Genomic DNA, 10,756 nt, shown 5'->3' on the forward strand with positions numbered 1-10,756 from the left:
GAGCCGGGCTTCCTTGCAGATGAGCACGACGGTGAGTTACACGTGAGCCTGGCTCGATCCCGGGTGGGAGCCTTGCAAGCCGTGTCACTCCCACGGGCGTGTGACCGGCGTGAGGAGGCAGAGTTGAGTCAGTCCGTGCCATGGGCTTGCTCCAAAAATGTGGAGTTTATTTTCACATTGAGCCGCGGCGGCAGCCCTCACGGGGGGGCTCTGGGGGTGAGGGAGGCCACCGCGCCTGGGCCGGGCGGCCAGACGTTGCGATTTTCCAGGGGACCATGGCAGCGAGGCATGTACAGGCTCCTTCGAGTGGGCAGAGCCACCTCTCCCTGTCTTCCCCCATCCCCTTCTGCAAGACAATGAACTGAGCTCACTACAGGTGAGCCAAGCCCTCAAGGAGAGGGAAGAGATGCTCTGAAAACAGCGGAGCCCCAGGAAGGGCAAAGCCAGGCTTGCCAGAGCAATGCTTAGTCCAGGCCAGTCTCAGAAGATAGCTTGTCTGTCACGTACGTCCCCTGTGAGTGAAGGTGTGAAATCGGGCAGTGGCAAAGGGCTCTGGTCCCATTTGAGCCCAACATGGAAAGTCACATGCCTTCAGGCACTGTTTCCCACAAAGCCCGTTGCTCCATTTCTGGCATGAGCAGGAGGGTGCTGGCACAGTGCATTTGGGACTCACTCCTGGCAGGGCTTGGCAGGCTTGAATCGGTGTTGGAGTCCACTTCCATCACTGTTGTGAGCATGGGCAGACAGAGGAAAAATGTACTCTCTTTGCGAGAAAATAAACTGCAGGCCTTCTTAAAAGTGGCTGTTCCAGCCTGATCATCCACATGGCAGCTTTCTTGGCAGGCCAGCTTTTACTCAGCCTTTTTATACAGTAAGTACACTACTTGAATAAAGAGACTTGTAGCACCAGTGGCCATGTAGCTGTCCCATAACTTCATGGCAAGCTGTGGCGATTGCACAGCTCTGGCAGAGCTGCAGGGTGTTTTATTCAACCCTCCAGCTCCCTTCCCAAATCTCTAAGGCAGAACTTTCCTCAGCTGCTGTGGCATGCAGCTGTATTTACTGAGTACTGGGGGCAGGTGGAGAGTAGTGCAGTAAGACCTGTGAATGCTGCGCTGGAAAATGGTGTGACAAGTCCTTGGCAGGAAATTTTAAGTGCTGGGGGTGGCTTTGCATTAGCCTCTGGAAACTTCCGAGAGCTGGGAGCCATTTTGCTATGAGCCCGTCTTGCTGCTGGGCTGTAGTGCTGCCTTCCTCTGTGTCAGTTGCCTTAGCTGTAAAGTGGGGTGATTTGTATTTACCTGCTGTAATCTGTGAAATCCACTAGTAGAAGTGGTGAGCAAAAGTGAGGTGGCATTATTGTTTTTAACTGTAGCCATAGTGTAATACTGACTTCTGGCCTCCCGCATTTAGTTGATTAATTCTTATTTTTTCATGAAGTACGCTCACGGCAGCAGTTGAGTTAAGGTTTGGTCCTATCCCATTCTTTCAAGTTGCATGACATACACGGGTGTTTCTCCTTATGGTGGTCGATAAGGTATAAAGGATAGCAAATAGCCTTGTAAATGAGTAATGATCTCTGCAATAATGTGGCCAGCAGGTTGGCATCTATGTGCCCTCAGATGCGTGGTGTCTGGGGTACAGAGTGTACACATGGCTCCCCCAAACTTCCTCGCGTGGCCCAGTGCACACCTCCACATCAGGAACCGAGGGCTGTTCCAGTATCCCCTGGGGGATCCCGGAGAGAGAGGGCAGGAGAGGCTAAGGGAGTTTCTCAGAAGCAGATGAACAGGGCTTGTCTTGTGGAGGCTTCTAGTGATAGTGAAGGAAGAGTTCCCAGGGCAGGATTTCCACTCAGCAGAGAGATGAGCTGTTCCTGCAGTAGTCTCTGTGCAGTGCTATCTGTAAAGCTTTTTGTCTGGAGTACAAATGGAAACGACGTCTCGCCCTAATGTCATCTGCCGCTCTCTTCTTTCAGATGGGGCATCCTCTTCTCCCACCCGCGGGACTTCACACCCGTCTGCACCACAGAGCTTGGCCGGGCAGCGAAGCTGGCGCCTGAGTTCAGCAAGCGCAACGTGAAGTTGATTGCCCTCTCCATTGACAGTGTCCAAGACCACCTCTCCTGGAGCAAGGTACAGGGTGTGGGCAAGCACAGGGGGAGCTGCACTGCTGCCTTCTCTGAAGGCCATAGGAAAAGCCCACACAGAACAGAGCATGGGCTTGGAACTACATATCTTGAATCCAAAAGCACATAGGATAAGAGGTGCTAAAATTCAGGGCAGGAACAGGAAGGTCTGCTCCATCTTCATGAAGCACTCCACAAAGTCCACTCTTGTGCATTGATGCTTTGAAACAAGATTAAAACAATATTACCACTGTCCTCCCAATACCTGAAAGGGTAAAACGTATGTGAAGCTGGTGCCAAAAGCTCAGAGGAAGGCAGTCTATCCACAGACCCTTAAAAAGTTCTGTAGTAAAACAGGAAAGGAAGGGAGGCATCAGAAGTGAACAGGCAGTCTTCAAAGGGTGCAGTTCATGCCTAGGCAGTGAAAAGAAAACAGAGAACAAACAGGGGCATGTTAAACATAAACCCACAAATAGGAGCATGTTAAATATAAAACCGTCATAAGGGAGTATAAAAAAAGATGGAAACAGAATAGCTTGCTGAAGGAACATAAAAGGAACTAATGAAAAACTTCAGATGCAGTCTCAGCAATGGTATGCTGCCAGGGAGTATGACTGCAGGGTTCATAGGTGTAAAATAAGCATTTCAGACAAATATGGCCAAAGTGTAAAAATCCCTGGGTGAATTACCTGCCTCTTTCTTTGCTCTTAAAATTGGGAATGTTCTCTCATATTTTCCAGGGGTGAGACATGCATGCAATAATAGGTAGTAAAGGTGAGAAATTACCACACTCAAATATTGTTTCATGTCTGACTGGCTTTAGAAATTACCTAATGCCTTATTGCTTAAATTGACCTTTGTGCCTGAGTGGCGAATGGCCACTGTCCCATCAAGCTTCAGAAGGGCCTGGTATAAAGAACATACATGTCCCATACCAGTTAATGAGGTTTCTGTGCTGGTCAAAATGGCTGAAACCCCCATTCAAATTAGCACGTAACATCCTGTTAAATATAATGGAAAGTTTGGGGCCTGCTTTTGTAAGGGAGTTTTACCTCCTGGTTGGCTAAAGCCCTTTGAATAACTATATGATTGTTGACTTTTACAAAGTCCTCAAATTTCCAAGAAGCTTCTCAAGTAAATCAGCTTTGTGAAGGGCAGGCTCATTTCTTCAGGGAGACAGGAGGAAGCAATAAGTTGGGACACGTGGGGTTCAGCATACTCAGGTGATCTGGAAAAGAGATGAACAACGAGCTGACTTTGCTGATGCTATGGAATTATTCAGCACAACCTCAGGTAAAACCAGAAGTTGCAGAACAGCCTCTCGATGCTGACTGATGGGAGGCAGACTAGCATGTTTGGAAAACCTTCCAGAACAAGCACAGAGGAAGGCAGGAGGCAGCAGTCCAAGCTGTGGTGAGCTTTCTTGTCAGGCTGGGAGAGGCCTCAGACACAGTGGTTTTGAAATGTTGGCTCAGCACTTGTCAAAAAGAAAACTCTGAAAGTCCTCCAGAGCAAAAGATCCAATGGGTGAGGACAAATCCATAGCAGAGTCAAGTGCAGCACCTGTGTTTGAAATTGCCCATCTTGCAGACTACAGGGGAACAAGAAAAGGTGCAGGGGGGAACAAAGCCGCCTGCAGATTTGGACAGGTTTGCTTCAGTGCAGAGTAACTGGTGTTATTTAGTCTATGAACAGGAGGACGTGTCAGGCTGCGACACTGTGAGTGGTGCAAGAAGCATGGAGAAGCAATGAATGCAGCACACATGCATCATGGAGGATGTAACAGTGGACAGGGATGTGACTGCTCTGCTCTTACACCTTGTCCATACGTGTGATCCTTTTCCTTTGTCCTTGACAAAGCAGAGAACTTCAGATAATGCAGAGCGCCAAAGAGCTGAACTAGGAAGGCAGCTGTTAAGACCTGCAGAAGTCTGAGACCAGGGGCAGTGCCCCAAAGGTTCTCTTACCCAGCCACAGGGAAAAATTGCTTAACAGATACACCAAACCTTGGCAGAAGCCACCTGTCTGAACAAAAGCAGTCTGCATTAAATGCTAGATTGAGATCTAGAAACTGCAGTTTCCTTCACTAGATTTTAACTTAGAAGTCTTAGGAGTGAGCGAAACTTGGGGCAGGCAGACCTCTCTGTGCAATGTTCCTGTACAGACCTGTGCTTTCCCTTTTGGATGAAGCTCCTACTGAGAGAATGAAGCTGTTTTTATCTGGAGCACAGCCTGTGAAGAAGCGAGGGATGCCTGAAGCCCTGCATGAAACAAAGAAACTTCTGCTTGCTTTGCTGCCAAATTTCAGTAGGCAGATGGGGCCTGGGAAGGTGGGACCATAGTATAGCCAATAGTTCTCATGTCACTTTGCCCAACTCTGCTTTCCGAGCCAAAGATGTCACAGAACAGCAGTTCTTATCCATCCTTAGCCAAGACCCAGAGGCTTGCTCCAGGACTCAGAGCAAGCCTGCAGTTCAGCCAGGGATCAATCCCACTTTCCTACTCACCCAGTCAGTGCACTGCTTCTTCAAGGGTTGACTGAATGCATGAGCTCTTTAAGCAGGGTTGACTGGCATATGCTGTGCGTGTCAGAGGAGGTTTCGATGCTCTCTTTGGCCACTGATGCCTTAGCCTTGGTGAATCAGGGGTGAATAAATCACTCCAGTGATGTCTGGTTTCAGCTTGGACTCTAGAGAGAAAAATAGTTCATAGGGAAGTGAGCAGTCTTGAGTGTCTTATTGCAAAATAGGGTGGAGGGTTTGTGAGGCTGTTTTGCAGAGATCCCCAGGTCATGAAATTACGTGCATTTTGGAACGAGTTACAGTCCATAGGATTCAGCTATTGCTTCTCAGAAGCTCTCTTTGTGCTTAAGCCCCCCCTCCGAAGAGTTGAGTGTGCATGTCCCTGACCTTCCTCTACAGCCTCCTGTGATTTTGTGGGTCACTCAGAAGCATTTTGCCTGGGCTGGCCTCTCCAGCTCCGCTTTCCTTCCCTGCTCTGCTTTGACAAGGCAGGTGTGCAGGAGAACAGAACCAATTCTTTCCTAACAAGGCAGACCTGACGCCAACCCAGCTGAGATAAACAGCCCCTTTTTGCAGTGCAGTGGTGGCTCAAAGCCCTGGGGAGAAAACAAGCAAAGAGAAAACCTGGAAAGGAAACATCTTCCTATGTGTGTACCACTTGACCTGCCTGCAGCAGCCTGAGCAGCCGGGACAGGGTTACAGCCCCTCACATCACTGCCAGCAGCCTAGGAGGGCTGAGGAGCGGTGTGGGGCCTGCCTGCTCTTGCTGCCTCTGGCACGCTCCAAGCAGCAGTGGGCAGTGCCAAGGGGCAGTATTTCCAACCCTGCCCTCCCCAAGTTCTCCCCGAGTAGGACCCAGCCTGTTCCCCCATATTCAAAGCCTGGGGAAGGCAGAGACACTTGTACATTCAAATTATCAGCTCAGCTGATAACACACCACAGTGGTGCATGGGAGGCTTGCATCAGTGCTGGAGTCAATTTTGTCCCCTTGTGGCATAAGGAGGGTGGAAGGAACAGTCAGCTCTGTTCTGGGGCAGAAACCTTGGATTAAACTTGCTTTAATGCTGGCAACTGCTCTGCTTGTGTTGCCTTGAGCGGACTCTTCCCAGTGAGTGGGGAGGAGCTGTGACTCAGCATGACCTGTACGGGTGGTACTGCAAACTACAAGGATAACTTGAATGCTTTGGCCAAGTCCAGACCAGATCAGGAGGGGCTCAAAATGCAGTTTCTCTGTGAAGCAGGTCAAGTTTGGACTAGCCCAGGGAGCAACCTCATAAACTGTGGTCACAAGGGAGAGCCTGCACAGCTGTGGAAGATGATGGTGTTCTCTTCCGTCCCAGTCGTGGTTCGGAAAGGAGCGTGCCATGTCCCAGCACCTGCACTCAGACTGTTCCTTGAGAGCACAGTCCAGTTCAGGTGTGACACCAACAAATCTTGTCAGTAGTACTAGATCACTTACTGGGAGGTGGTTGGAAGAGGGACAGCTCTGTTCTTGGGGAAAGGTGGGTAAATCTCCCTGTGTCACCAGCATGGGCGAGACTTCCCTATTTCTCCATACCCACTACCTGGGCAAAGCACAGAGACAGCTGGTCCACAGGCAGTTTTGGAGGTGAGCAGCAGGGTGTGAGCACAGCCTAACAGCTCACCTCTAAGAACAAGGCAGAGTCCAGCCTGGCATGCAGGTTTCTGGTTTGTCACCTGGCTTCTGGAAGCAGAGAAACTTCATGGAAGCCATAGGCCCCTGTCTGTGCTGTCCCAGGCTGAGACTTGGGGCCAAGCAAATCACAAGCTCCTGTAGAGCAGCTGCTGAACATGTTTCTGTGTGGCCCCTCTTCAGGGGCTTACCCTACACACATAAACACTGTGGGAAGATCTGCCTGCCTGGCCTCTGTCTCCTGTGGTTGTATCCACAGCAGGAAGCATGAGCATGCCAATGGTTTTGTCTCTGCAGGACATCAACGCATACAATGGGGAACAACCTGAGGAGAAACTCCCCTTCCCCATCATCGCTGATGCAAACCGGGAACTCGCCATCAAGCTGGGCATGCTGGACCCAGACGAGCGGGACAAGGACGGCATGCCCCTGACTGCTCGTGTGGTGAGTACCTGGCCCTGGAGCACCGCTGCCTGGCAGCCTTCCCAGCAGTAGGCATTGCCTGCTGTCCTGCCCTGTGTCTGTGGGGCTGGGCTTGAAGATGGGGGCAGCTTACCTGCATGGACGTGACTACCTTCAGGAGCTAGGTTGACTTCCTTGGGCTAGATCCATGGGTTGTGCTGTGATCAAGCAGGCCACCTCCTGCGAAAGGGAAGAATTGCAGGGCTGAGCAGATCCGGTAGGGCAGTCGGACAAACATCATCTGCCCAGCCCTGACCCTGTCTCCCTATGCTCAGGTGTTCGTTTTTGGCCCAGATAAGAAGCTGAAACTCTCCATCCTGTACCCAGCCACCACTGGCAGAAACTTTGATGAGATCCTGAGAGTGGTGGACTCCCTGCAGCTGACAGCATACAAGAAGGTCGCTACCCCTGTGGACTGGAAGGTGAGGAGGGGTGCAAAGCTCACAGCTGGGCACTGAAAACATGCACTGAAACATCAACCATTCTCCCTTGTAAGGGGAACCACAGAATGGGAAAGCTGCTGAGGTCTTGGGATATGAGTTAGATCCCAGCCCAGGCCCCAGGGCTGTTGCAGTCTGGAGTGCACAGGAGCCATAGGAACTTCCCTTCAGTCCCTGGTACCAGCAGATTCTGGGCTTAGCCCTTCTGGCTATCAGTACTTGATATTTGGGCCAAGAAAGGTCCTGCCCTTGTTGTCTGTGATAAGGAAGGGCATTACCAGGTGTCAATGTGCCAAAGGCCACTCAAAGCCAGCAAAGCAGAAAGCGTAGGGCACCCCTCCCTGGGCCAGCTTGCTGCTCTGCTGCCTTCAAGCCAGGGAGGGCCAGCATGGGCACAGCCCCACTTTGTCCAGCATGTACACAACCAGGTCCTGTCCTCATGGAAAATTACTAGCTTAGTAGTTGCTTAGTTGTGGCCATCCCTGTTCAGTAGCATTATTTAAAACTCCCAAAACAGTTTGGGCAGCCAAGATAGAGCAAGAACAAGGAGCACAGTCTGTCTGCTTTAGCTAGCCAGCATTTCCTCAGCCCAGCAGGGCAGTTCAGCTCCTGGACCTGTCCTGCCACTGGCTTTGATAGCTGTTACTGGCGAAGCCTGCCTGTCTGGAGCCAGAGGACACACTTCCTGCTGTTACAGGGTGACCTGGAGAAGCCCTCCTGTGTTATGAGGTAGGACCAAGCTCCCAGAGCATTGTCTCTGCTACTCTCACAGTTCCCATTTTCTTCCCAGCCTGGTGACAGCGTCATGGTTGTGCCCACCTTACCTGATGAGGAAGCCAAGAAGCTCTTTCCCAAAGGAGTCTTCACGAAGGACCTCCCATCAGGCAAGAAGTACCTGCGTTACACCCCACAGCCGGAGTGAGCGGGCCTGCCCATCCGCCCCGCCAGGCTGCAGGTCTTCGGCGTCAGGAGCCTTCCCCATGCCCAGCTCCTGCCTCCCTGACACCGCGCGATCAGCAGCCTTGTACCGTCACACTCACTGATGGTGCATCGCAATACTAAACCAATCCTCCCCATCCCTTTTATCCCCCACATCCACTCAAAACTAAAACCTGGGTGTTTTCTTGCCTTGAATCAGCCCTGCAAGGAAGAGGTTAGCAGACCAGTGGGGGCTCCAGGGCTCACACTGTGGAGTCTCCCCTGTTTGGCACCAGCCGAGCTTTTCCCAGAGGCACTGTGAGAAGCATGGTGTCAGCAGCCAGACCCCAGAAGGATGTCCTGCTGGGCTCACACACCTCCCATCGGGGACCTTCAGGGGCTCCAAACTGCTGCGTGCCTTTCGGAGCAGCTGTCACTAACGCATTAACACCTTTGTCTGGCCCCATGCATAGGGGAGGACTTGCAGAGCCAAGTCTCTCACTTCTTACTGCTTTCTCATCTCTTGCTGGAAGTTGGTTGTTTTCACTTTCTGTGGAAGAGGGAGTAGAGCAAATAAACTGATCTTCTGTACTACCTGCAGTATCCCTCGTCTGCCTCTGCTGGTGTCCGTGGCACCCTGCACCATTTACTTTGTTCCCTAGGCCGTGCAGCTGGGATGCGTCCCCATGCTCATGGGTGGGTGGCAGTGGCACAAATTGCCCTTGTTCTTGCTCTGTAGATAAGGCACGTTGGAAACGCAGGTTGGCCCTGGGCAGTTGTGCTGCCCCTGCTTTGCAGCAGAGCCTCAGTGGGGGGAAGGAAGCAATGTGTGCCCAGGGAACATACCTCCACCTGGCTTGCTGTTAGCTGCTGCGCTGGGGTCCTGGGGGTCCTACCGTGCTCCCCAGGGCATGAGCGGGCTTGATACAAGCCATGTGGACGCCTCCCTGCTCTCCCACACTTACACCTCAGGGATCTGTCAAGAGATGAATGATGTTTTAATACAACACTAGGAGAGAAACCTGCTCACTGAATAGCTCATAGGCTGTCTGCCAGCATCTGTCAGTGCCCAGCACAACACTCAAAATGAGCAGCTGTTAAAGAAATTGTCTGGCTCAGGGTACAAATGTACCCCACAGCAGGCAGGGACTAGCAGGGTTGATGCTTATGGTAAGGAATACACTGGATGCAATGAGCTACCCTCCAGCATCCCACAGGCCGGAATCCTGGGGCAGCACCTGCACCCACCTGGGACATGGCCCGTCACTCCTCGGACAACATCGAGAGCCGCTGGCTTCTCCCAGTGGCCATCACTGTCCTCCTTCACCCTGGTGTGCAGGCCAGGCAACCCCACTGAGGACATCCTTCCCCAAACATGGCTGTATTTCAGAGAACTTCTTCTTTCATTATTCAAAAAAAAAAAAAGTTTTATATTACGATTTAATTGCCTCCAGGAACTATACAGGGAATATTTGTATATTTCCCCAAATGCCTTTTAAATGAACCTTCGTTAGGAAATTCTGCATTATCCCTGTGTATTATTTTTATTAGAAAACAAAATCACCTGGTCTCTGGATTGACTCTTGTTCCCCCTCTTTCACTCTGCAAGAAGTGGGAGGGGGATCTGCAATTTCAAAGGGGAAACAGCCCTTTTCTGTGAAGTTTTTCAGCCTTATCAAGCTGGGCATCTTCCCTAAGTTCCCTATGGCCAGGCTGCAAGAGCTGCTGGGTTTCCTGCCAGTCCCTCGGCACACAGCCCTCGCCTTGATCTGGTTTCCTAAGGGAAAAAGGGCTGTCTGCTTCCCCCTTCAGAACTTTCCAACTGACAGCCCAATTTCTGGAAGGCATGAGGCAGGAGGCAGTCTGAGGACACAGCCCCACGGCGAGCTTTGTGCAAACAGGCTGCTCTGAGCATCCCCAGGGAAGGGTCACTACAGGGTGAACACAACCTCTCTGGGACACCAGAGAAGCCACCTGTGAATCAGGACAACAAGGACCAAGCCCCACCACCAGACCCAGGGGCTTAAAGCTGGCTGCCACCACCGAGCCAGGCAGGGGCTGACGGTCAAGAGCCCATGAATTCCTGCCTGCTCCCCCACACCACCACAGTCCCGGAGATGCAAGCCAGCCAGCCAGACTCAAGCAAACACGGGGTTTGGTTCCAGTACAGCTCGAGTGGTTTTCTTTTAATCCCAGAGAAGTGAAATGCAACATTTGTTTGAACTGGTAAATAACATCCAGAGACAGAAGTCCAAGCCCCCTACTCGGTAAAGTCATTTGTGTTTAAGGCACTCTGCAAAACCAGCTTTCCTCTTCTCCTCCTTCTGATTTTCCCCACATGGCAGCAGAATACCTGCTTTGGTCTTTTCTCCATAGTGACACCCACATGTCCTGGCTCTTCTCACCATCTCCGGGAATTGGCAACAGCAAATCCAGCGGGAGCCAAACAGAGAAACACTGGGAGGCCGGATCAGTAAATACAGACGGACATGGGAGGGAGCACAGCGCCTGGGAGGGGTCACAAGGGCTTCAAGCTTCTGCAGGAAGGGGACAGGCATGGGGTGTCCTCCCTGCAGGCACTGATGTGACTCCCCTTCCTTTCTCCCCCCTACTCCAGCTCCAAAAGGGGACA

The 10,756-nt window shown here is 51.6% G+C and overlaps 1 protein-coding gene across 1 annotated transcript; it reads left to right on the plus strand.

Annotated features, from left to right (window-relative positions):
* Positions 1-1,978: 1,978 nt before the first annotated feature.
* PRDX6 (peroxiredoxin 6) lies at positions 1,979-8,395 on the plus strand (the record flags this gene model as incomplete). Its single annotated transcript, XM_010294619.1, has 4 exons — positions 1,979-2,135; positions 6,602-6,748; positions 7,042-7,188; positions 7,997-8,395. Coding segments are annotated over 4 exons (583 nt in total), but the record flags the coding sequence as incomplete, so codon positions are not given.
* Between the last annotated feature and the right edge of the window lie 2,361 nt (positions 8,396-10,756).

This window comes from Phaethon lepturus, unplaced genomic scaffold (genome assembly GCF_000687285.1).
Source record: "Phaethon lepturus isolate BGI_N335 unplaced genomic scaffold, ASM68728v1 Scaffold46559, whole genome shotgun sequence".
NCBI lineage: Eukaryota > Metazoa > Chordata > Aves > Phaethontiformes > Phaethontidae > Phaethon > Phaethon lepturus.